At 44.8% G+C, this 26,960-nt stretch overlaps 1 protein-coding gene across 1 annotated transcript in view; it reads right to left on the bottom strand.

The window, feature by feature from the left end:
- Positions 1–26,960, bottom strand: part of HLTF (helicase like transcription factor) — a gene marked incomplete in the record, with an annotated part of 1,324,997 nt that overhangs the window by 249,394 nt on the left and 1,048,643 nt on the right. The window contains 1 exon segment of the mRNA XM_044070619.1: positions 2,537–2,662. Coding sequence (XP_043926554.1) covers positions 2,537–2,662 — 126 coding nt within the window.

Genomic DNA, 26,960 nt, shown 5'->3' with positions numbered 1-26,960 from the left:
AGATTGAACAAAAAAGGACCTAAAACGGATCCTAGTGGAACTCCTAAATATGTTGGGAAATAATCTGAATGAATTCCTTGAATGGTTACACAGTGAGTGTGTCCCACAAGCCAGCTGTGTGCACTTGTGAGCACATGCTTACTTAGCATCTTTTAACCACGGTAATGTACTGATCCAAATGGACTAACTTCAGACAACCTCAGATGCTGAACACCACTTATACAAAGTTACAGTACACAGTATATAGCAAACGCACATTTCCATGATACACAGCCAATACAAATCAAAATAAGGGTACAAAACATGATAAGAATACAAAGTTCAAGGTAATAAGAAAATCAGTTCAGAGTAGTTCTTGGGGGTATCAGTAGCTCTCTGCACTACTGGGATAACAAAAGTAGATATCATGTTTGATTTTGAACCTAACGAATAAAAAGGTCAAATGGTCACAGACAGCAAGTCCACAACTGGAAAGTCACGAAACACATTTTTTTTTAAAAGGGGTAAGACCCATATGTTCTCTACAAGGGATGTCATTCCCCACAGCCTCCTCATTTACTTGTATACTAACTCTGAAATCAAACACCTTTGGGAAGGTACAGATACACTCAACAGGGTGCAGTCTGACATTGTAGGTGTACAGGTGGCTAATTGCCAACTTTTGTCTTTGACCATCTGAAATACAATCTCTCCATTCCTGATCACACAAATGCAAACCAATCATCAATCATTACATGATCTGTGGAGTGTTACATTAGTGACTGAAGGTCAGGGCTAACAGGCTACTAATGGGTAGCTATAGCGGTAGCAGTTAGATTTATCAAGAAGCAGCTGTACTGATGGTCTCTGAATGGTTTAAATCAGTAACACTTTTTTAGATAAGGAGGCAACAAGTTCCAGGTGTTAAGCCAAGCACTGAAAAGGCATGTTTTTACTACATCAAAGTTATTATGAGACTTAAAGTACTATAGTATTAATGGCATGGCATCTAGTGTTACTGGGTTTAGGTGGTATTCAGTTTATTTGCCAGGAAAGGGAAGGCTTCAATTTTTTTTTAAACAGAACAGCAAAAGAAGTGGGCCTCACCTCATGAAGTGGGCAGGTTGACTTCAAGTGTGTCTATGGTATCAGTGGAACATTTTCCTACCCGAGACTAAGTAGAGGTGACATTTAGTTTACTTGCTATGAGGCCTAGATTTTAAAAGAAGGGAATAACAGATATCAATGGAGGCTTTGCAGCAGGCAGCTGGACTTTGACTCCAGCATCCAGAGAGAAAGAGGAAGAGGGAGAAACACCTTACCTTAGACAATTACTCCCAGGAATACCAGTGACTTGCCCTCTGAAGATTCATGTTTTTATGCTTTTTCAGGAGATGTTTTGCTTTGAATGTTAGACTCTTCTGCCTTTTTTTTAAGTCACAGAACTGACACAGAATAGCAACATCTGCATAAGGAATATTTTGCAGACATCTGTACCTTAAAAAGTTCCAAAGCCTTCTAACTAACAATATTTAAAAATGCACAGTGCATAGAATTGTGACTAACATGGTCTTCCACAAAGCAGGACAAAAAATGTAGATAGGTATCCAAGGAAGGAATCTGGTGTCTTCAAGAGCATTTGCCAATGACTTTCATGATGCACATCATACATCTACAAGAACAAAGAAAATACATTCTCCAGACAAGAAAAAGTAAAACATTTTACTCTGCTAAAACATACAAGTTGTTTTTCTAACCAATGAGATTACAAGCCTAACTGGAATGATTGTTTAGTTTGGCAGCCAAACAGATGCAGAAAGGCATACAGGATGATTTCTACTAAAGATACAGTGCAAGACAGTAACTACAAGCCTTAAAAGTTACACGTTCACCTATATGCTGCTTGCTTCCTGTGGCTGCTGACAACCAAGTCTCCCCTCAATGGAACTCCAGCCCATTTACTCCTCCATTCTGGGTATCACCAACACAGAGACAAGAGGTCATTATTCTGTTAATCATGTGTGTGGTTTATACCCCTGCCAGCATCCTGGCAAACTTGGTGTATATTATAACTCTTTCACCGGGCAGGGGGACAAGTAACCCATATCACCATGGGGTCAGTATGCCTCCCCTGCATCTGTTCTGAGCTGCCTTGGTGGATATTGTGTTTTGAGTCTGGCACACAATTTTTGCAGCAATAATCTTTATGGTGTGTATTAGGTTTGCTCAATTTTTTTTATTTTTACATTTTGTTCACTGGGTTATCCTACTGGATGAAGGCCCAAGAACACTGTCTGGTTAGGATCACAAAATAGACCAGCAGAAAAAGGGAATCAAACCAGGGCAAAGTTCATAGCCTCAAACCTATGCACTAACTTTCAACAGCAAAAGTGGAAGAAACCTACAGATAATTGGTCAATGAAGTTTTCCAACTGTACATAAAAACACTTGAGTGCTTCAGAAAAAATACTGCCTAGAATGTTTGGTTACTTGGTGATATTCACAGAACAGTCCAGTATCTAAAGGCAAACATGAACAACAAAACAGCAATATTTACTTTTGAACTGGACACCCAGTCTTTATCCACTTTTTCCTCAGCTGATGATTCTGTCTCCTCTGAAGGGCATTCCAGCAGCTCTTCTGTACGAATTAAACTTCTGCACAGTGGACATTTAGCATTTGACTGCGGGGGAAAAGTTTAATCAGTATTATTTTCTACAGCAAACGTGAAGATGAGAATCTTGGTACATAATTTTTTTAAAATACAAACTAAAAATATATCTGCACTATATACATTTTCTTTAAAGTACCATAACAAAAATATGACAATTATTTTGGTAAGACCGATAAAACAGATTAAACAAAAATATTCTTTAAAATACAGATGCTGTTTTAAGCATATCAAATGTTGGTAAACACATTGCTCTTCTCCAGTCTCTCCCAAGGATCCCCTTAGTCAACTGCAAGTAAATGTCGAGAACCAGACATAAGGAAATACGCTGGGATGCGCAGGATTCACAAAAGGTATTGTGGGACTCCATGCTAGAAGTATCCACTACATAAAAACCTACTGTAAAGGTTAAACAGGTACTTACTGTAACTCCAAAACTCTGACAGCACCTCAGCCAATGGTTCTTTATTCTGCTAGAACATGCAACCTGAATACTGTGCCCTCCTTGCACAATTCCTAAAGCAATTTCATGCTTTGTTCTATTCTTCTTAAAAGCACCCCACTGAAGCTGTTGACAAGGAATACTGACAGATGGAGAGAGGCTCCAACTCTCAATCAAAGCATAATACAGTAATTTATTATGATGGCTTCACTATAACAATGGCTGGGATTCATAGATTAGTTCCATACTATGTAATGAGTACATGTGTGGATAATGTCCATGTCACACCTCTCAAACGTACAGATTTTTGCTTCATATTTTTGGTCTGTTTTTCGTAAAATTGTGGTTTTCTGGCAAATCATTGACAAATCATTAAAGATTTAAGTCAGAAAATGACAGATTTGAGTTTATTTAAAAATTGTCCCTACTTTTGGGCCTTTCTCTCCACATTATTTATGGCTTTGTCCAGATTTCTTGGTCTAAGAGCTTGAGTGGTATGGTCCATGTGTATTTATAACAGTGATTCATGGTGTTAAATTGCACTATGGTGCAGCAAGCAGAAGTGTGGCTGCCACACAAAATATATGCAAATGACTTGCAAATGAAAGTGGTACTGCAATGAATCCGTAATGACATGCAGATATATACAAGGTGAATACAGTTGTGATTCACTGCCATAATGGGGGAGCTGTGCCGCAGGGTTTGCCAGCCTATAAAGAGACAAAACACACCAAAAATATCAAGGAGTGCAAAAATGCTTAGAAAGGCAGTAGCATCTAGTAGCCACTTTCTGCTTATGTGCTCAAAGAGGTGCCTGCCAGCAATGAAAACATTACTGGCACTGAATAACATTTCACAACTTTCCTAAAAAGTTCTTGACTGAGTCTTTGTAGATCAAACATTGTATAAACCTTACTAATATGCACCATCCACATATTAAACTACAGGAATCAGTGGACTTCTTATCCACGCAGAGACCAAGATATGTGCAACTCTTTCCACTTAACTACAGAAACCTTTCAGAGATCAACAAGGGACATAAGTACTTCTCAGGCCGCTTCCCCTAGAATACTGAGCAAGTTCCTAGGTATAATGCTTCTAAATGTGAATGATCATGTCTGGTTTCCTGGTACACTAGTGGACAACTATTAGTATGTGTCACTATCATGACAATGCTTGTCTGCATGTGGCACTGGATGCTGCAGAGTGCACATATATAGCCAACACAGGCCTCCCGTGGTCCACAAAAGGCTACCACATTCTGTGAAATATCAAGTAGCATGTCAAGCATATGGGATTATAATCAATGTGTCTATATGGCACCTAGACAGTTCACATGATTCACATATATGGCATGTATTTCAAATGTATCACCAGTTCCTACAAGGTGACATTCTAAAAGGCCATGTAGTTGATAAGTGAAGGCACTGTGGCTAAAGGAAATCTGTAAGACTACATACATACAGTGGATATAAAAAGTGTACACACCCCTGTTAAAATGTCAGGTTTTTGTGATATAAAAAAATGAGACCACAATAAATCATTTCAAAACTTTTCCCACCTTTAATGTGGTCGATAACCTGTACAACTGAAATGAAAAACAAACAAATCTGTTAGGGGAAAAATATAAAATAAAAAAAGTACAATAGGCTGGTTGGATAAGTGAGAATACCCTTAAACTAATACTTTGTTGAAGCACCTTTTGATTTAATTACAGCATTCAGTCTTCTTGGGTACACACCTGCCATCAATTAAAGAGACTCTGATTAACCCCAAATAAAGTTCAGCTGTCCTAGTAGGATTTTCCTGACATTTACTCAGTTGCCTGCTACAGCAAAAGACATGGTTCGCAGAGAGCTTACAACGCATCAAAGGGCTCTCATTGTTCAAAGGTATCAGCCAGGAGAAGGGTACAAAATTTCCACAGCATTGGATATACCATGGAACACAATGAACACAGTCATCAAAAAGTGGAGAAAATATGGGACAACAGTGACGTTGCAAAGAACTGGATGTCCCTCCAAAATTGATGAAAAGGCCAGACAAAATCTGGTCAGGGAGGCTGCCAAGAGACCTACAGCAACACTGAAGGAGCTGCAGGAAATTCTGGCAAGTACTGGTTGTGTACTACATGTGACAACAATCTCCCGTATTCTCCATATGTCTGAGCAATGGGGTAGGGTTGCAAGACGGAAGCCTTTTGTTTCACAGAAAAACATCCAGGCCCGGCTAAAATTTGCAAAACAATATATCAAGTCTCCCAAAAACATGTGGGAAAATGTGTTAAGGTCTGATGAGACCAAGGCTGAACTTTTTGGCCACAATTCCAAAAGGTACGTTTGGCGCAAAAACAACACTTCGTATCACCACAGGAACACCATCCTGGTGGTGGCAATATCATGCTTTGGGGTTGCTTTTCTTCAGCTGGAACTGGGGCTTTAGTCAAGGTGGAGGGAATTATGAACAGTTCCAAATACCAGTCACTTTTGATCCAAAACCTTCAGGCATCTGCTAGAAAGCTGAAGATGAAGAGGAATTTCACCTTTCAACATGACAATGACCCCAAGCATACATCCAAATCAACAAAAGAATGGCTTCACCAGAAAGAAAAATAAAGTTTTGGAATGGCCCAGCCACAGCCCAGACCTAAATCCAATAGAAAATATGTGGAGTGACCAGAAGAGATGTCCTTGCAATCTGACAGATTTGGAGTGCTTTTGCAAGGAAGAGTGGGCAGATATTGCCAAGTCAAGATGTGCCATGCTGACAGACTCCTACCAAATGAATGCTGTAATTAAATCAAAAGGTGCTTCAATAAAGTATTTTTTAAGCGTGTGCAACCAGCTTATTGTACATTTTTTTATTTTTCCCCTAACAGATTTGTTTGTTTTTCAATTGAATAGTACAGGTTATAGGTCACATTAAAGGTGGGAAAAGTTTTGAAATGATTTATTGTGGTCTCATTTTTTTTATATCACAAAAACCTGGTATTTTAACAGGGGTGTATACACTTTTTATATCCACTGTAGTATGTCCAAATGTTGTAAACCTTCCCCCTCAAACCACAACTGTTTTACAGGTCAAGCTGTATACCCACTAAAGCCCTGTCTGGTAATATGGGATCTAAAGAACATCAGTCTCCATTTATAACAAAGAACATGCATAAACCTGCAACATTACTAAAGCCTTAGTCTATGGTACAGAGGCAGGACCCTGCCATGGGCCTGCACGACGCTTCTAGCATGAGCCATGTTCTATAATACGGTTGGAAAGAAACGGAAAGACCTGAACAGGTACAGTCCAACAATGCACACAAGTGACTGACATGGAAGGGACAGCAACACTGTAGATGGAGTGTACAAACAGCAGCTGCATCACACTACAAAGACAATGAAGGGCTCAGGCTTAATAGTGATATCTACTCCATAACTATGGGCCCCGATGAGTATATACTGACAGTACAGGATCACACAGAAAAAACAGGATGCATGCAGTGCTAATATTAAGCTATGCTGGTCAGTGGATGGTCATGCTACACTGTGTATCAGACATTTCTACATACGCTATAAAGGACTGAGTTTGCAGTGGGTCAGTCGTCATCAAGTGCACAGGTGGCTAAGGGCACAATGACATGTAGCCTTCACACACTGGATGTGGGAGCATATCACATGATTTGCAAATGGGGATGTTGAGGTGAGGTCCTACTACAAAGCGCATTTAAGTATCAGTATGTAACCTAGGACCACTCAGCAGGCCTGTTGTAATAGGACTGAGGGTCTCCCATAGCAGACAAGGTATACTACTATGAAATGGAGTCTGCTGGTGAAAATGTCCTATCACTGGAGATTGGGTATGAAGAGCTACCAACTAGGGTTGGCACAATGTCATACACTTCCTGACAAATATGATGTAACCTTGTGATGCCTCCTACACTGCCACCCTCGGCATATACCATATGTTGACCTTAACATCATTACCATCCAGGCAGTGATGGCTGCACTGAATCTTTTACATGGAGATACACACAGAAGCAGTTATGTGTCATAAGAAAGTACAGTTGTGCAAGAACTTACCATAACAGAAGATGTCCAACTTTTCACTGCTGCAGTATTCCTTACTAAAGGGATATCCTACAGAGGATAGTCATACATCCACAGTCAGCATACCAAAGCCTTTGGCCCTTTCATTTGCTGTAAATCAGACATAAGTCCTACATCCAGGACATAAGATACAGAAGTGACATACGAGCACCTAATCCTCAGAACTGAACTGTCTCAGGAGAGAGCAACCCAAGTGAACAGAAAAGAAGAACATATACATCCAGAAAGGGGGGAAAGAAGAAAACAGAACCCAAGAAGGGGGGGAAGAAGAAGGGACAGAGTACTGCAACAGTGAAAAATTAGGACATCCACTATTACAATATGTTTTTACACAACTGTAATATATCCTTCCTCATCACTTCCTTACTAAAGGGAGTACAAAAGTTACGGTTGAGAATGGGATAAGGAAGCAACTAAAGTACCCTCCAAAAAATATGAAGGATGGCCCTGACAAATACAGCTCTTGCCTGAGGCAGTACATCTAACTTGTAGTATTTAGTAAAGGTATGTACAGTAGACCAAGTAGCAGCTTCCTAAATGGATCTAACATTCAGACCCCTAAAGTACCAGAAGAGGCTACTGCACTGTTAGAATGAGTATAAACTGAAGAAAGCTGGTTATCATGAAAACAACAAATAGTCTCGGAAATTCAGTAGAAGGTGGTTTGCTTAGAAACGGCCAAGCCCAATCTCATAGGTTCATAGATTAGTACTAAGCTAACTGCCCTTGCAAGCCATTTTAAGCCTAGCCAATTATCCCTTGTGAGACTCAAACCCTGCACTTTGTGTTTGTAAGGCAAACACCTTAACCATTAGGCCACCCTCCCAACCCTGCATGAAAAGGAGCAAAGAGTTGCTCAACTTTCCTAACATCTTTAAAGTCTTATCAAGATACTGTTGGTGCTGTCTATGCAAAACTAATGTGCTTAGAATTCTCTCACCAGTATTCTGAAGTGAAGAGAATAAAGAAGAAAGGTGAATGGACTGATTTAAGGACAAGTCATTGATCACCTTTGGGAATAAAAGATGGATTGGTACAAAGAAAAAGTCTATCTTTGTGGAAATCCAAAAATGGGGGAACTGCCATGAGGGAGTGGAGTTCACATACTCTCAGCAGAACAGCCACCATCAAAACTGTCATCCAATGACATAACTGCAAAGTAGTAGAAAAAGAAGTTATGTCTTACCATAACGTCCCATCTGTATTGTTGATCCTCGTTCAGTCATTACACATGGGTATCGGTTCCGACATCTGAATCGAGCCGGCTATTTTCCAAGCTCGCGTCAGCTACAAACTCTCGAGCATAATCCCCCTCTCCGTTACCTCAGACTGAGTTTGCAAGTCAAAGAAGATAGAGGCTACTTCTGGTCAAATGACCCAAGAGAATTGGATGGTGAGATCCACTAGAAGCCACAGGAGGGGAAAGGAGGGAGGGTCGAAATGACTGAACGAGGATCAACAATACAGATGGAAAGTTATGGTAAGACATAACTTTATCTGATATTGTTAATCCTTGTTCATTCCTTATGCATGGGACAGAGTCCCCAGCTACCTCTATTCCTGGGAGGATCTCATGGAAGGACATTCCTGAGCACCATAGAACCAAAAGATGCTCTGCCCCTGGAGGCCAAATCCAATTTGTAATGATTGATGAAGGTATGAGGCGTAGCCCAAGTTGCAGCTGCACAGATGTCATGTAAAGAAGCTCTGGCATGGAAGGCAGCAGAAGTTGCCACCGAACTTGTTGAATGAGCTTTCATGGTAGTAGGCAACGAGATACTACATTGTGTATAAATGAAGGTCACACAGTCCTTCAACCATCTAGCTAATGTGAACTTAGCAACAGCAGATCCTAATCTAGGTCCAGAATAGGCCAAAAATAACTGGTCAGATTTTTGAAAGGACCTAGTCCTGTTTAAGTAAAAATTAATTTGCCTGTGGATATCTAGGGTATGTAGGCAATACTCTCCTCTGTTTGAATGATTGGGAAAGAAAACTGGCAATTCAATAGTTTGATTAACAGACATTTCAGAGATCACTTTTGGCAAAAATGAAGGATTAGTTCTCAAAGACACTATCTCTATGAAAAATCAAGTACGGACTCTTGATACATAAAGCTTGAAGCTCAGAGATGTTCCCATGACAAATGCTTGAGGTCGCAAGAAGAAGCTGGTTCGAAGGGTGGCATTGTCAGAGCTTGTACAACTAATGATAGATCCCATGGATGAAAAGGTTCTCTAAAAGGTGGCTTCATATGATTCACACCTTTTATGAAGGTCTTGCATAATTTGTGAGACATAAGAGAGGAATCTTGGACACCCACATGGAAATTAGAAATCGCAGCCAAATTAACTCTAATGGTAGTGGCCGAAAGACTCGATTGGAAAAGGTTGGCATAGTCTAGTATTATCGACACTGGTGCTGAGAAGGGATCTACTTGTTTATCTTTCAGACAACAGGTAAATCATTTCCACTTGCTTACATAAGTAATTCTAGTGGAAGACTTATGAGATGCAATGAGAATGTCATGTACTGGTAAAGAAAGATCATTCTACCTGGCAATCAAGGGAATTGGAGTAGCCAAGCTGTGAGCTTCAGGCTGTTCAAGTTGGGATGAATCAGGTTCTGTGGATGTGAGAAACTCCGGGATTGGATGGAGAATCCATGGTCGATCTAGCAGGTGAGGCCAAAGGAAGGGGGACCAAATCTGACGAGGCCAATATGGTGCATTGAGGATCACCTTGCTCTTCAACCGACGGGCTTTCTTCAGAAACTGGGGAATGAGGGGAAAAGGTGGAAATGCATAAAAAAGACCCGAGGGCCAATCGTGGACTACAGCGTCTGTGGGTGACTGTCCCGGAGGGGGAATCAGGGCGAAGTAGTTGCTGCATTTGTAGTTGGTCGGGGATGCAAAGAGGTCGCAGCAAGGATGGCCCCATAGGTGAGAGATCTCCGCCGCTATCAAGGGATTCAGGGAACACTCATGAGGTTGTAGAATGCACCTGCCGAGTCTGTCTGCTATCACGTTGGAACTCCTGGGAATGTGTGTTGCTAGAAGAAAACGGTTGGTAGCCATTGCCCATTGCCATATCCTCATGGCCTCCCAACAAAAGGGGTAAGATTTGGTTCCACCTTGCTTGTTGATGCACCAGACCACCGCCATGTTGTCTGATTGAATTGCAATCGTCCCAGACAGCAGCAGGGGATGGCATGCTTGCAACGCCAGAAGCACCGCCCTCAGCTCTAGAACATTTATATGCAGATGGGCCTCCAGTTTGGACCAAGTGCCTTGGACTGTCTGCAGCTGACATATCCCCCTCCCCATCAGGGAGGCGTCCGTTGTCACTGTGGCCTTGGGTTGCTGGGGGGAGAAGGGGTGAGACCATTGTGACAGATTTGTGTGTCATCCACCAATTTAAATCCTGTTTGCACTTGTGGGTTACTCGAACCTTGGCTGAAAGAGGATGCTGAAAAGGATACCACTGGGTGAGCAGTAGCCATTGTAGAAGCCTCATATGAAACCTGGCCAGGGGGACAATGGTGATGGAGGCTGCCATGGAACCCAACAGCTGTAGAACAGAGTGAGCTGTGGATTTCTCCCTTGAAAGGATTGGAATCAGTTGTTGCTTAATCCTTGAAATTCTGTGCTCTGGAATGGCAGCTCGCAGTTCTTTGTATCCAAGATAACCCCTATAAATTCTGTTGACTGGATTTTTGCCAGTTTATGGTTATGCCTAGCCTTTGTGCAGCATGGAGAGAGTATGCCAGGGCTTCTTCCAGTAGATGTCTGGTGGGGGCTCCAGGTATAGAAACACCTGGAATCCTTGAAGTCGCAAGTGAGTTGTAATGACTGCCATGCACACTGTGAACACTCTGGGGGCTGTAGAGAGGCAGTAGGGCAGTACTCTGAACTGGTAGTGACTGGCTCCCGCACAGAAGCGCAGAAATCTTCTTGGTGGCCTGTCCACTTTTATGTGGTAGTACACATCTTGAAGATCTATCGAGCACGTCCAATCGTCTTTCCAAAAGCAGGAGGATAGACTGTATTGTGACCATCCGGAAATGTTGCACTCTCACAAACTTGTTCAATATACATTGAGATCCAAAATTGGTCTCCAGTCCCCGGTTTTCTTTGGCACCAAAAATAGTCTTGAGTAGAATCCGGATCCTTTCTGGTGTGGAGGGACTATTTGGATGACTCTCTTTCTTAACAGCTTTTCTATTTCTAGTGCTGCTTCTTCCCTTTGACTGGGTGGAACATAGGGAAAGTTTTTTGAAGGGACAGGACAAACATCGAAGGGGATATGATAACCCCTGGTTATAATCCTTTGTACCCAAGAATCGGTGGTGATGGTTAGCCAGGCAGAAGGGTACAAGGAGAAACGACCCCCAACCACCTCCAGAGGAAACGAGTTGAGCCGCTCTTCAGGAGCACTGGTAGGATTGGCCAGGGAAAGAGTCCCTGGAACTCTGGTTACACAGATCCCCTCTGCCCTGAAAGTAACGTCTTCCCTGTGAGTTTCCCCCTCTGCCTCTAGGGGAGAACTCTGCCTGTGTGTCACGGAAAGGACCCTGAGATTTCTTGAACCATATCTTACCACTCTTTTGGTTTCGGGAGAAAGCACGTTGAGGGGAAGAATAATGGAGACCTACGGCAGAAAGGGTCTTACGGTCCTGTTCACATCTGGCCAGTGCGCTTTTAACTTTGGGTCAAAACAACGCAGAGGCCTCAATGGGTGCGTTAAGAAAGGAAGCCTTAAAGGGTTCCGCGAAATTGCACAAGTGCATCCAGGCGTGTCATCTCAAGACCGCAGCTGAACCCGCCGCTCTAGCTGATGCGTGAGATATCAGTCGCATAGAGGAGTTAGATATTGACTCAATGGTGGCCAGCTGAGACGCCACTTTGTCATGGACCTCATCAGACACGGCACCAGCCAAGGTTTCAGAGAGCTCGGATATTAGATCCCTTTGAAGCCTGGTAAAGTGTGCCATATAATTCAGGGACCTGATAGTAAAGGTCACTGATGCAAAGGTGCGCTTCCCTATCCTGTCCAGGGCCCGGGACTCTGTTAGGCGGATGGACAGTCTGGCCTTCTTCTTCTGCCAGATCCTTTTCTGTTGCGGCCGCCACCACCAAAGCATCCACAGGAAGACATTTTGACCAATGGGGATCCGTAGCAGAAGGGGACAAAATCTTATCTGGCCTCCGGGGAATAGCCTTGACGGTGTCAGGAGCCTTCCACGCATGCTGCACGATGAGCCGGACAAGTTCATCAGCAAGTGGAGTAACCCAGGAGAGGTAGGGGGCCGGGCGTGAAAAGCCTGCAGGAACACAGACTCCTCAGAGGTCGGATTAGAGGGCTGCCAGTCACCTCTCAGTTTAAGGATTTAGAGGATATCACCGAAGGATACCTCAGAGGGTGACAGAGGGGATCCTTCCCCCTCGTCAAATTCTGTGTCTTCAGTGAGGGACTCCTCTGTGAAGTCCATGTGCTTCCTCTTACATGAACTTTTCCGGTGGACTTCCTCAGAGGGAGAAGCTGGGGAAGACAGCGAAAAAAGGGTTTCCTGTGGGAATATGTCCTGAGACCCTTGCTAGGTGCGACTTGTGAAACCAGTGTACCAGAGGAGGGCGGGGGGATAGACAGTCCAGTATCGCCAGCAGAAGCGAAAGCCTTGTCCATCAGTTGAAAGGCTGGTCCACCTGAAGAAGAGTGAGTGTCCAGGGCAGGGGCCACCCCTCCCCTAAGTGGCTCGGCCTGCCGACTCGGAGTCCCCAGATGGCTGTGGAGCAGCAAATTACGCGTGTCACAACTGTCATCCTGGGTCGTAGCAAAACTTTCCTGCCACGAAGGCAACTGTGGTTTCTTAGTGAGATCCATAAAGGGAACCTCAGAGGGGGAAGACTGTGCTATATCAATGGACTTCAAAGGCAATGAAGGAGGAGAATAAGAAGGGGTCTTTGGAGATGGGTGATCACCTCCCAAGGAAGGATAGGTCCTGGGGGGTGGGATACCTCTGGCCAAAAGCACTTGATCCACAAGACGCAACACATCGTGTTCAGAAAGGCTTCTAGTGGACCTCACGGAGACTGAGGGAGAAACAGACCTGTCCACAGAGGAGGCAAACTCGGTGCCCACCTCATCAGTCCGCACAGAGAACAACAGTGCCGAGAAAGACTGGACTACGGGTGTCTGCACCGAGGAAGGCATCGGTGCCGAGGTCACAGTCTGCATCGACACAAGGATCGGTGCTGAAGTGGTTGTTGGTACCAAAGCTGGAACCGACAGAATTGTTGCCAACAACAGAGGCGTTGGTTCCGAGTAAGATGTAGGAGCCGACATGGTCAAGGTCTGCGCCGACTTAGCGGTCGGTGCCGATACAGTAGTAGTAATAGTCTGAACTGAGGAGTCCCTCTATGCCATATAGTGAAGGCTGCAGGAGAAGACGGAGCTGAGATCATTAATGGAGCTGAAGGCCTCAGTGCCAAAAGTCTAGGCGCCGAAAGCACTGGGGCTGACTGGGTGAGCTCTGGAGTAGAAACTTTAGCCTTTTTAGGTTTTGGTTGGCGGGAGTCCCCAGCCGGGGACGAAGGCAAAGACTTGGCCTTAGTAGGAACCTCCAAAATTTTCTTATGGGCTCTAGGAGGGGTTGAGGCCTCCGACCCAGAAATAGCCTCTGAAAAGGGAGATTTAAGAAGTCCCTTCAACAACAACTTATTTTTCCTTTCTAACAAGGTTCTGTTAGAAAATTTTTCACAGATAGTACAGGGTGGGTCAACAGATAAATGGGATGCCCCCAAACAATACACACACAAAGAGTGTGTGTCAGATGTAGGTAATTTGTGTCCACAATCAGAACACCTTTTAAAACCCGGACTACCTTTCTTATCTGCCATGACAGAAAAAAGGGATAGTAGAAAGGGTACCAGCAATGGTACAAAAGAATACTCGAAGGTATGAAAAAAGGAAGATTACCAACGATGGTAGGGGAGAAATACCTCGCGGTAAAAGGTGTAGAGAAAAGAGAAGAATAACTCAAGAAAATATGGTCGCTAGATGTGATAGGGTCAGAGACAACAAAATAGAAACTTTTCTGACAGACAAAGTTATATAAATGACTATTCTGACAACAAACAAAGTACAGTTTTGTACCTACCATAAATGTAGATGTTCGAGTGCTAATACAGCTGCAGTAATCACAGATGGGTTTTCAGCCGTCAGGCGGTCCCTCGGTCGGCCGAATTCCAAAGTTTTGGTCCGGCATCGGTTGTTGTCGCTTACTCTTCTGACGTCAGGAAGGCCAGAGTATATAAGACACAGCCGACACCATGTTCTTCAGTCTTTCTTGCCCCAGATGTCAGGTGCCCCCAAAAGGAAGGCAATACATAAGTAAAGCTAATCCACAAATGTAAGCAAATAAAACATAGCAGGATAACCCAGTCAGGAGGTATGAAGAGGTTTTTAGGCCCCATGGCCTTACCAAGAGGGGAAGGAGGGAGGGAAACCTGTACTGCAGCTGTATTAGCACTCGAACATCTACATTTATGGTAGGTACAAAACTGTACTATGTTCATTGTGCATACAGCTGCAGTAATCACAGATGGGTAGAGTCCCAAAGCTATGAATAGGGTGGTAGGTACTATGAGGAACTGGGTTGAGCCAGAATGCCCTGCAAAACAGCAGTGGCAAAGCCTGCTCTTGTTCTGGAATATAAGGGCAGATGGTAGTGTCTTGTGAAGGTATGTACAGAACTCCAAGTTGCTGCCTCCAAGATATCCTTAGTAGGTACACCTCTGAGGAAGGCTGTAGAGGTGGCTGTGGCCCTGGTGGAGTGAGATCTGATACCAGCAGGGACAGGTTTCCCATGATAGGAGTAACAAAAACGTATGCAGTGGCCAATCCATTTGGAAATGGTCTGTTTGGTAACTGGTTTCCCTGGAGCCCCTACGGCATAGGACACAAAAAGTTGGTCTGATTTCCTGAAGGACTTTGTTCTGTCCAAATAGTAACGTAGCTGCCTATGGATGTCTAAAGAATGAAGCAGCCTTTCCCCTTTGTTTTGAGGGTTAGGATAAAAGGTAGGAAGGTGTATGGCTTGGTTTAAGGCTACCCTAGAGACCACTTTAGGCATAAAAGATGGGTTGGGAAACCCTGTCCTGATGGAAGATGAGGAAGGGCTGCACCGCCATGAGGGCCTGTAGTTCAGAAACCCTACGAGCTGAAATGATGGCCAAAAGGAAAGCTGTTTTCCAGGACAAATATTGTAGATCTGTTGAAGCAGCAGGTTCAAAGGGAGGCAATGTTCATTTTTCTAGAATGTAATTAAGGTCCCAGGCTGGTATTGGTTGTTTCCTTGGAGGTCTTATATTCTTAGCCCCTCTGAGGAACTGCCGTAAGAGTGGGTGTGAGCATAAAGGAGGATCCGTGTTGAATTCTGCAGAAATGGCTGAGGCGTGTATTTTGATTGAAGAAAATGAAAGTCCACTGCTCAGTAGTTCAGCTAGGTACTGTAAAACCTGAGGCAAGTTCAGTTTTCTAGGGTCCTGTCCTCTTTTCTCATTCCAACAGCAAAACCGCTTCCATTTTGCGGAGTAAGCTTTTCTAGTAGATGGTCTTCTGGCCTCCAAAATGACATCCTGCACCTCCTTGGAGAGTAGAGTTTGATGTGGTGTTAAGGAATTTTCCATGCAGCGAGGTTGAGTGTTTTCAGCTGGCTGTGAAGGGTTTTGTAGTTGTTCTGCGTCAGCAGAAGAGGTATTAGAGGCAGGGACCATGGAGGAGTATGTGTTAGGCTCCTCAGGAGTGGATACCAGTGTTGCCTTGGCCTGTCTGGAGCAATCAGTATCATCCTCGGTTTGTCTGTTCTTGCTTTCAAAAGTACCTTGGGCAGCAGAGGCAGAGGTGGAAATGCATAAACTGTCCATGTTGTCCAACTGAATGAAAAGGCGTCCACTTTCCAGGCCTTTGGATGGAAGGTCCTTGAACAAAACCTTTTCAATTGATGGTTTCTGTGGGAAGTAAAAAGATCTATATCTGGCCTCCCCCACGCTTGGACTATCTCCGTAAACACCTGTGGATGTAGCTTCCATTCGTGTGGATCTGTCATATTTCTGCTCAGAGTGTCTGCCAGTGTGTTTTCCATCCCTGGCAAGTACTGTGCTTGAAGTTCGATTTGTCTTTCCAGAGCCAAGTTCCAAAGAGTCATGGCTAGTCTGCACAAGGGGTATGAGTGAGTTCCTCCTTGTTTGTTTATGTACCACATTACTGTGGTGTTGTCTGTTCTTATGAGCAATTGTCCTGGATGCAGGAAGTCCTTGACAGCTGTAATTGCATTTATTACTGCCAGCATTTCTTTTTGATTGATGTGAAGGTGCTTTTCCTTTTGGGACCACCTGCCCTGAATGCACCTGTCCTTCATGTGCGCCCTCCAGGCGTAATCTGAGGCGTCTGTGGTTATGACTTGTTTTGCTTGAGGCTTGCAGAATGGGAGGCCTGTGTTTACTTGACATGCTTGGGCCCACCATAGGAATTCCTTTTGTAGACAGGGAATTATTGGAATAATTGCTTCCAAGCTGTGCCTGTGTTGAGACCATAGATTTTTTAGGTACCATTGGAGTTTCCTCATATGCAGCTTTTCACATGGGATTAGAAGAATGCAAGATGCCATGAATCCCAGAGCCTGCAGGATTTTCCTTGCAGTAAGCCTGGTACTTTTTGCTAGTATTTTGAAGTAATGAGATAATTGCCCTTGTTTTTCTGGCGTAAGGTATGCCATCTGGGTGTTTGTGTCCAAGCTGGCACCCAGGAAGGTTATTTTCTGAGAAGGTGTTAGCTTTGATTTCTCCTTGTTGATGGTGTATCCCAGAGAAAGCAGTAACCGTATCACATATGCCAGATGTTCCAGTAGTATATGTTTGCTGTCCGCTTGGATCAGGCAGTCGTCCAGATAAGGGTAAATTTGTATCCCTTGAAGTCTGCAATAGGCAATCACTGATGCCAGGCACTTGGTGAATACTCTGGGCAGTAGATAAGCCAAAGGGCAATGCAGAGAATTGATAGTGGATTGAACCTGCAAGAAATCTGAGGTATCTTCTGCAGCTTTGTCTGATTGGGACATGCAGGTATGCCTCCTTGAGGTCCAATGTTACCAGCCAAAACTCCTTGCCCAGCATGGGAAGAAGTTGCTGTAATGTGAGCATCTTGAATTTTGATGCAGTAGAAATGTGTTTAGGATGGATAAGTCCAGAATGGGTCTCCAGTCGGTTCCTTTTCTTGGTACCAGGAAAAGTCTTGAATAAAAACCTTGACCTTGTTGGTGCGTAGGTACCTTTTGTATAGCCTTCATGTTTAGGAGCTTTGAAATTTGTAGTTGTGCCTCTACCCTTTGATTTTGTGGTAGGTTTGGCATGCCTCTCATTTTTGGAAGAGTGTGAAATTGAAATTTGTAGCCTCTGTTTATAATGTCCAGTATCCATTTGTCTGTTGTGACAATATGCCAATTGCTTGCAAATAATGTTAGTTTCCCTCCCAAAGGTGCTGCCAGCTTTGACTTGCTTGGCATGGAAATGAGGGAGTCATTGAGTTTGCTTCCTGTATTGTTGTGCACTGTCTTCACCACCTGTTGGTGCTGGAGATTGCCATTGTCTGCCTCTATATGACCCTTGTGATTGCCCTCTACCCCTTCCGCGTCTGTATCTGCCTCTTTGGGGCTTGTCAGTGGCTGGAAAGGACCAGTTTTTTGATGGCCAATTCCTGCTAAATCGTGGTGGCTGGACCTGTAAGAAAACTTTGACAGTTTGCATAGATTTGGCTTTCTCTTCCATTTTTCGTAATATATCCTCAGCATTAGTACCAAAAAGAACATCCTTTTGTAAAGGTGCATCAAGAAGTTTTGCTTTCACATGATCAGGCAGATTTTGTTCCCTAAGCCAGGCATGTCTGCGAATGACTGATCCTGTAGCAGCCGCTCTACTGGAGGCCTCTAGGGCATCATAACCACATTATAAAGTGTGCTTACCCACTTGCTCTGCACTATGCATCATATCCTGTAACTCTTTTATATCTGGTTGTTCAGGTTGCGACATTTTGGTCTTTAATTGTGATAACAGGAATTGTTGATATTTAATCATATGAAACTGGCAGTTTAAGGCCCTCATGGCTAGGGTGGCCGAGGTATAAACCTTCTTACCCCACCTTTCTAGAGATCTCGATTCCCTTTCTGCAGGAAGTGGATTCTTGGCAGTGGAGGCCTTTATTCCCTTAGGGCCTTGTGAAATGGTTTCAGGGTCAGTATTATGGCCTTTGTAGAGAAATTGGTGAGAAGGAGGCAGTGAATCAGGATTAAAACAAGCCTCCGAACAGACATCATCCAGTACCTCCAAAACAGGGGGAATAGCCAGAGGTCTGTGCTGAGGTAACCAAAGAAATTCCCTAAGTCTTTTCTTGGAGTCTGAAAAGTCTTGGCCTTCCCAATGGAAGTGTTCCCTCAAGGTGTGCAAGGTTTCCCCAAAAGAAAAATCCTCAGGAGGGGATACAGAAGGGATAGACTGCTCTGCATCCGAATCCTCAAAAGGGGAATAAGAGTGTTCCTCAGCATCAGAATGCTCTGATAAAATGGATCCCTGATCAGAAGAGGATTCTTCCTCCACTCTGGGTCTCTTGTCAGGAGGGCTGAGAACCTCTGATAAGAGTTATTAGATCCTCAGCCATTTTAAGCATCTGTTTCTTAGGCATGGGTCCAGGAGATGGGCCTTGAGCAGCAGGCCTAGTGTGATGCCTGGCTGCTTTGGATTTAGTAAAGGCCTTAATAGAAAAAGGATGAAGGCCTAAATACACCATGGGTGGATGTAGATCTGTCCACATTAGTAGGCTCGACATAAGCTGGGGCTTCGGTTGTAGTCTGGGACCGGGCCGATGTCCCAGCGGTCTCCACTACAGCCGACAGCGCCGAAGGAGTGTCGTCGGTAGTCAGGGACTGCAAAGGCGTCTCACTGAGAACCGGACCACGTGGAGCCTGTTTCGGCGTGGTGTCGGTGGAGACCGTGGGCCTCGCATGTCGGTCCTTTTCCTTGCGTTTTTTTTGGATAAACCGGTAGTCGGAGTGTCCGACGACATTTTATAGTCAAAAGCTTTACCAAAAAAGTGTTGGGCGAACTCCGACGCTTGATAGTGCTTATTGAAGGTAGCGCAAAGCGACAGCCCGAGACGTCGTGGTCTGGGCCCAAACAAGGTATGCAAAGGGAATGGAAATCCTTATGCGGTATTTGCTTCCCACAAGAAATACAATTATTAACTTTTTCTGACATCGGTCTGAGGCAAGAAAAGATTCCAACGGGTACTTAGCTTTAATGAAGACTTCGGTTCCAAATATTTTCGTAATTCAGGAGCTGGCCGACCGGCACTTGCGAACTGCTTCTGCTTCGGGCACCGCACGGCAAAAAAGACTGAAGAACATGGCGTCGGCTGTGTCTTATATACTCTGGCCTTCCTGACGTCAGAAGAGTAAGCGACAACAACCGACGCCGGACCAAGACTTTGGAATTCGGCCGACCGAGGGACCGCCTGACGGCTGAAAACCCATCTGTGATTACTGCAGCTGTATGCACGATGAACATCTATACTTAGCTCAAGAGAAGCAGCTTGACACGACCGAATGGCAACGCGGCAAACGAAATCTTAGGTAACAGGGAGAGGGGGATTAAGGGTAAGAGTTTAGCTCGAGAGTTTGTAGCTGACACAAGCTTGGAAAATAGCCGTCTTGGTCAGAACAGATACCCATGCGTAAGGAATGAATGAGGATTAACAATATCAGATGCTGCCTTTTCAAAAGGAGGCTGAGTCAACTTTTCTAGAACAAAATTAAAACCCAAAAAGGAGGTATGTGTTTTCTAAGGGGCCAACTATAAAAGGATGCCTTTCAAAATTGTTTGAATTCAAACCTAGAGGAAAGAGGTAGATCCAAGTACAGATGAGCAGAAAGTACAGTTGTGTACACTTACCATAAATGTAGATGCTTGAGTGTATTCACTGTTGCAGTCATCACACTTGGGTTATCTGCCTGCATGTAGGCCTCAGTCAGCCCGAATACCAGACTTAGTATTTCTGCATCGGTTGCTGTCGCTCCAGGACTAATGTCAGGTTGTCAGAGGTATAAAAACAGGCAGTCGACGCCATTACATCAGTTTTTCTCGCCCCAAATATCAGCAGCCCCCCCAAATAGGGAGCTAAGTTATGGTGGTGAAAAAACACCCCCAGTAAAAAGTAAATACCAATACCCCTGAAAGGAGTATTAAACACAGAGAGGAGAGAGAGACAAGGGGGTTGGAGGGAGGGAAACCAGGAATGCAACAGTGAATACACTCAAACATCCACATTTATGGTAAGTGTAGACAACTGAACTATATTCCTCGTGTTTCACTGTTGCAGTCATCACACTTGGGTAGATTCCCAAAGCTGAGGAAGTGTGGAAGCAGTTAAGAAAAGTTGGGGCTGGCTAGTATGCCTTGCAGGACTGCTGTTGCAAAACCCGTCCTGGATGTAGAAAAGCTAGGTAGCAGCTTCCAGGAAGTCCCTGGTAGGGACTCCCCTGAAGAATGCTGTAGAGATAGAAGGTGCCCTAGTGGAATGTGTTCGGACCCCCTGAGGGATTGGTTTCCCATGGTGCTTGTAGCAGAAATGGATGCAGTGTGCTATCCATTTAGAAACTGTTTGCTTAGAAATGGCCTTGCCCTCTGCCCCTGGTGCAAAGCTGACTAGTAACTGGTTAGATTTCCTGAAGGGTTTAGTCCTATCTAGGTAGAATCTGAGATGTCTGTGCACATCCAAGGAGTGCAGGATCCTTTCCCCCTTATTTTGAGGATTAGGGAAGAGGGTTGGCAAATGGAAAGATTGGTTGAGAGCCACACTGGACACCACTTTAGGCATAAAGGAAGGGTTATATTCCTGAGGGAAACCCTGTCAACATCGAAAATAATGAAGGGTTCCACAGCCATAACTGCTTGTAGCTCAGACACTCTTCTAGCTGAAGTGATGGCCAGAAGTAAGGCTGTTTTCCAACAGAGGAATTTTAACCCTGCTGACACTGCAGGCTCAAAGGGGGGTAGCGTGAGCTTTTCCAGTACAAAGTTAAGGTCCCAAGCAGGTGTGGGTGCTCTCCTTGGTGGCCTTAAGTTGTTTGCCCCTCTCAGAAACTGTTTGATAAGAGGGTGAGAGAAGACAGGCAACTCAGTGTTGTAATGAGCCGAAATGGCAGAGGCATGGATTTTAAAGGAGGAGAAGTAGATGTGAAGTAGACTGTGAAGTAGATCTGCTAACTAATCCAGGATTAGAGGCAGGGAGGGCAGAGTTGTGTCCTCTCCTTTAGAGTAAATTCAGGAGCAGTACCTTTTCCACTTATCAGCATAGGATTTCCTTGTACTGGGTCTTCTGGCCTCAAGAATGACATCCAGCACCTGCTTGCTTAGGCTGGTTACTGGGGAGATTTCAAGGAATAATCCAGGCTGCAAGACTTAGGGTTTGCAGTTGCAGATGCAAGATCTGTCCTCCCCCTGCTGAGAGGGCAGGGTTGGGTTCTGGTGTAGGTGCCAGGATGGCACCGGTGACAGGCTGCACAGGAGTGGGTACCAATGCTGGCGTGGCCAGTCCAGGGCACTCAGAATTGTCCTTGGTCTGTCCTGTCTTATCTTGAGCAATACTCTTGGAAGAAGGGGTAGAGGGGGAAAGGCATAGATTGAGAGGTTTACCCACTGGAAGGATAGGGCATCCACTTTCCAGGCCCTGCTGTGAGGTGTCCTGGTGCAGAATTTGCTGAGCTGATGATTGCAGGGGGAGGCAGAGAGATCAGCCTCTAGGGTCCCCCATTTCTGAATCAGAAAGTTGAAGGTGCTGGGCTCTAACTGTCATTCCTGTGGGTCTAGGAGATTTCTGCTTAAGTCGTCTGTCAGTGAGTTTTTTTTTTTGCCTGGCAGGAATTGAGCTTGCAGATCGACCTACATGTCTAAAGCTGTGTTCCACAGGGCCATGGCTAGTGTGCAGAGTGGGTAAGAGTGGGTTCCCCCCTGCTTGTTGATGTACCACATCACTATGGTGTTGTCTGTTTTTATTAGCAGGTGTCCTGGGGAGAGTAGGGATCTGAAAGCCGTCAGAGCATGCTGCACAGCTAGCATCTCTTTTTGGTTGATGTGCAGATGAATTTGACTTGGGCTCCAGTGGCCCTGAATGCACTTGCCGTCCATGTGTGCCCCCCAGGCATAGTCTGATGCATCTGTAGTTAGGGTCTGGACGGCATGGGGTTGAATAAAGGGCAGTCCCAGTTGTGGTTGCATGCTGCTGCCCACCAAACAAACTTTGTCCTTAGACAGGGTATGATAGGAATGACAATTTCCAGGTCCTGAGAGTGTTGGCACCAAAGACTTTTTTAAGTACCATTGAAGTTTCCTCATATGCAGTCTGGCATATGGAATTAGTAGGATGCAGGAGGCCATGAACCCTAGGGCCGGCAGGATTTTCCTTACGGATAGCTGGGTTCTGGTGGCCATTAGAGTAAAATAGTCTGTCAGATAGGCTTGTTTTTCTGGAGTGAGGTATGCCATCTGGGATGCTTTGTCCAAGCTTGCTCCCAGGAATACAATCTTTTGACTGGGGACTAGTTTTCATTTCTTTTCGTTGATGGTGTACCCCAGGGAGATTAGAAGGTTTTTTATAAATGTCAGGTGCTGCAAAAGCAATTCCTGTCAGCCTGAATCAGGCAGTCGTCCAAGTACGGGTAAATTTGATATTTCTCTGTCTGCAGTAAGCAATGGCTGGGGCAAGGCATTTTGTGAATACTCTGGGAGCAGTGGATAAGCCAAAGGGAAGTGCAGAGAACTGATAATGCATAGATCCTGCCCTGAAGTGTAGGTACTTCCTGCATGACTCCCTTATAGGGATATGCAGATAAGCTTCTTTTACATCTAGGGTGGCTAACCAGGCATCTTTGGCTAGCATAGGTAGAAGCTGCTGCAGGGTGAGCATTTTAAATTTTGGTACCACCAGGAAGGTGTTGAGAATTGAAAGATCTAGGATTGGGCACAAAGTGCCCTCCTTACTGGGTACCAGGAAAAATCTGGGATAGAATGCTTGACCTATCTGTTCCGCAGGAACAGGTTGAATCACCCTTATAGATAGCACGGATTGAACTTGGTTTTGTGCTTCTGCCCATTGGTTTGGAGGGAGGTCTGGGAACCCTGTTGGTGTTGGCAGTGAATGGAAATAGAATTTGTACCCCTGGGATACAATGTTGAGGACCCATTGGACTTTGGTGATGGAAATCCATTTTTTTTGCATGAAGGGCAGGTTTTCCTCCTAGGGGCACAAGCAGTTGGGCAGAGGTGGGGAGTGCAGTAGAGAAGTCATTGGGAATTTCTTCCGTATGGGGGTGGCTTAGCACTCCCTGCTTTAGAGGTGGAGGCAGTCCATTGCTTAGATCTCTGCATACCCTGAGATTCTAGTCTGGGCGGTCTGTTTCCCCTGGGTCTAGTTTGAGATGGCCTTGAGGGGGCTGCAAAGGACCAATGTTTCGAGGGGCAATGCCTACTGAATCTAGAAGGCTGTACTTGCAAAAATTATTTGACTGTCTGCATAGATTTAGCTTTTTCTTCCATCTTTTTAAGAAACTCTTCTGCTTTGGTGCCAAACAGATTGTCCTTGTTCAAAGAAGCGTCTAGTAACTTTGATTTGACATGGTTTGGCAAGGTCTGTTCCTTAAGCCAGGCATGCCTTCTGAGTACAGAACCAGTGACTGTTGCCCTGCAAGATGCTTCTAGGGCGTCAAAGCCACACTGCAATGTATGCTTGCTGACTTGGCTTGCAGAATGCATAAGCTCTTGCAATTCTTTATTTTCTGCACAGTCTGTAAAGGTAGCTATTTTTTGCTTAATACGTTCCATAACATGTTGTTGGTACTTCAGCATGTGAAACTGACAATTCAGAGCCCTAATGGCGACAGCTGCAGAGGTATATACTTTCTTACCCAATCTGTCCAAAGCTCTGGAATCCCTGTCCGAAGAGGTGGGATTCTTAGCTGTAGTTGCTTTGATACCTTTAGGCCCCTGGGAGATGACCTCTGGGTCAGCAGTAGGATTTTTGAAAAGGAATTTGAGAGAGTCAGGTGCTCTGTAGTACCTGTCTGGTTTCCAAGGAGCAGGGGGTAAAATATCGGGATGTAGATGTTCAAGTGTATTCACTGTTGCAGTCATCACACTTGGGTTATCTGCCTGCAGGTAGGCCTCAGTCAGCCCGAATACCAGAGAATTAGTATTTCTGCGTCGGTTGCTGTCACTCTAGGACTAACGTCAGGTTGTCAGGGGTATACAAAGAGGTAGCCAACGCCATTACATCAGTTTTTCTTGCCCCACATGTCGGGAGCCCCCCAAATAGGGAGCTAAGTTATGGTGGTGAAAAAAACACCCCCAGTAAAAAGTAAATACCAATACCATAAAGACATCATCCAAAACATCCAGGACTGGGGGTATTGCTAAAGACCTATGTTGTGGCAAATCTAGAAATTCTCTGAATCTCTTTTTGGATTGAGGATAGTCTTGGCATTCCCAATGGAAATGCTCTCAAAGTATGTAGGGTTTCGCCAAAAGAAAAGTCCTCTGGAGGAGAAGCAGAGGGAATGGATTCCTCTGTATCTGAACCCTCATAAGCAGATAAGGGCATGTCTTCATAATCAGATGCCTCAAAGTCGTCGGACTCTTGGTCTGTTGAGGCTACTGGGGACTGGTCTCATTTCCTCTTAGCAGGGGAAGGCTGGCTTCCCCTAATCAGCATAATAAGGTCTTCTACCATTTTAAGCATTTGATGTTGTGGCAAGGGAGCAGGTGCATGCACTTGGGTCTTCAGTTTTCTAGGCATAGCGTGTACTCTTGGCCTTAGAAACTCGGTAGTTTTAGACAGAACTGAAGATGTGAAAGAAGTAGTCGGTTTGTGTCGAATATCGGTAATGCAAAGTACTTCCTCAGAAGCCGGTCCATGCTCACAGGCTCCAGACCCATCCAAGGTAGTGACATCTGCAGGTTCCATAGTTGAAGAGTCTCGTGGCATACCGGACTCTGAAAGGTCTTGGTAGAGGCCTGCAAATCCATTGAAGTGGGCATCAGGGGCTGCGAAAGCACCTCACGGAGTACCGGCGGACTGGCGACTAGCTTAATGGAAGCGTCATTGGCAGCTTTGGACCTATGCGGTCTGTCTTTATCCTTACGTTTTTTCGGAATATCAGTAGTCGGATGGCTCACTGAAGCCATATCGGAATACAGAGATCGAGAACGAAAGTATTTAGCGACAAAAAGGGCCAGATGATGGATGGTTCGGGCATTGAACAAGGCACAAAAGTGACAGCGAGGTACATTGTGGTCTGGGCCTAAACAACTGACGCAGTAAGAATAAAAACCTCTGTGTGATATTTGCTTTCCACAGGCAAGACAATTGTTAACTTTTTCTGACATTGGTTAGAGCAAGAAAAAAGGATCCCAACTGGGTACTTAGCTTTAGAAGACTTCAGAATGATTCAATTCGTAAACGAAAAACTTGGGGAGCGGCCGACCGGCACTCGTGCGACCTGCTTCTGCTATGGGCTCCTCGGCAAGAAAGACTGATGTAATGGCGTTGGCTGCCTGTTTTTATACCCCTGACAATGTGAAGTCAGTCCTGGAGTGAGCAACCGACGCAGAAATACTAAGTTTTGGTATTCGGGCCGACTGAGGGCTACCTGCAGGCAGATAACCCAATTGTGATGACTGCAACAGTGAAACACGAAGAAAGTACAGTTTTGTACCTACCATAAATGTAGATGTTCGAGGGCTATTACAGCTGCAGTAATCACATATGGGTTTTCAGCCGTCAGGCGGTCCCTCGGTCGGCCGAATTCCAAAGTCTTGGTCCGGCGTCGGTTGTTGTCGCGTACTCTTCTGACGTCAGGAAGGCTAGAGTATATAAGACACAGCCGACGCCATCTTCTTCAGTCTTTCTTGCCCCAGATGTCAGGTGCCCCCCAAAAGGAAGGCAATACATAAATAAATCTAATCCACAAAAGTAAGCAAATAAAACATAGCAGGATAACCCAGTCAGCAGGTATGAAGAGGTATTCAGACCCCAAGGTCTTACCAAGTGGGAAGGAGGGTGGAAACCTGTACTGCAGCTGTAATAGCCCTCGAACATCTACATTTATGGTAGGTACAAAACTGTACTATGTTCATCGTGCATTACAGCTGCAGTAATCACATATGGGTAGAGTCCCAAAGCTATGCATAGGGTGGTAGGTACTATATGGAACTGGGTTGAGCTAGAATGCCCTGCAAAACTGCAGTGGCAAAGCCTGCTCTTGTTCTGGAATATAAAGGCAGATGGTAGTGTTTTGTGAAGGTATGTACAGAACTCCAAGTGGCTGCCTCCAAGATATCTTTAGTAGGCACTCCTCTGAGGAAGGCTGTAGAGGTGGCTGTGGCCCTGGTGGAGTGAGATCTGATACCAGTAGGGACAGGTTTTCCATGATAGGAGTAACAAAAGCGTATGCAGTGACCAATCCACTTGGAAATGGTCTGTTTGGTAACAGGTTTCCCTTGACCCCCCACAGCATAGGACACAAGGAGTTGATCTGATTTTCTGAAGGACTTGGTTCTGTCCAAGTAATAACGTAGCTGCCCATGGATGTCTAGAGAGTGAAGCAGCCTTTCCCCTTTGTTTTGAGGGTTAGGGTAAAAGGTAGGAAGGTGTATGGCCTGGTTTAA

Source organism: Protopterus annectens, chromosome 4.part1, assembly GCF_019279795.1.
Source record: "Protopterus annectens isolate FY-2018-M chromosome 4.part1, PAN1.0, whole genome shotgun sequence".
NCBI classification, from domain to species: Eukaryota; Metazoa; Chordata; order Ceratodontiformes; family Protopteridae; genus Protopterus; species Protopterus annectens.
This window is presented reverse-complemented; position numbering and strand designations above follow the sequence as displayed.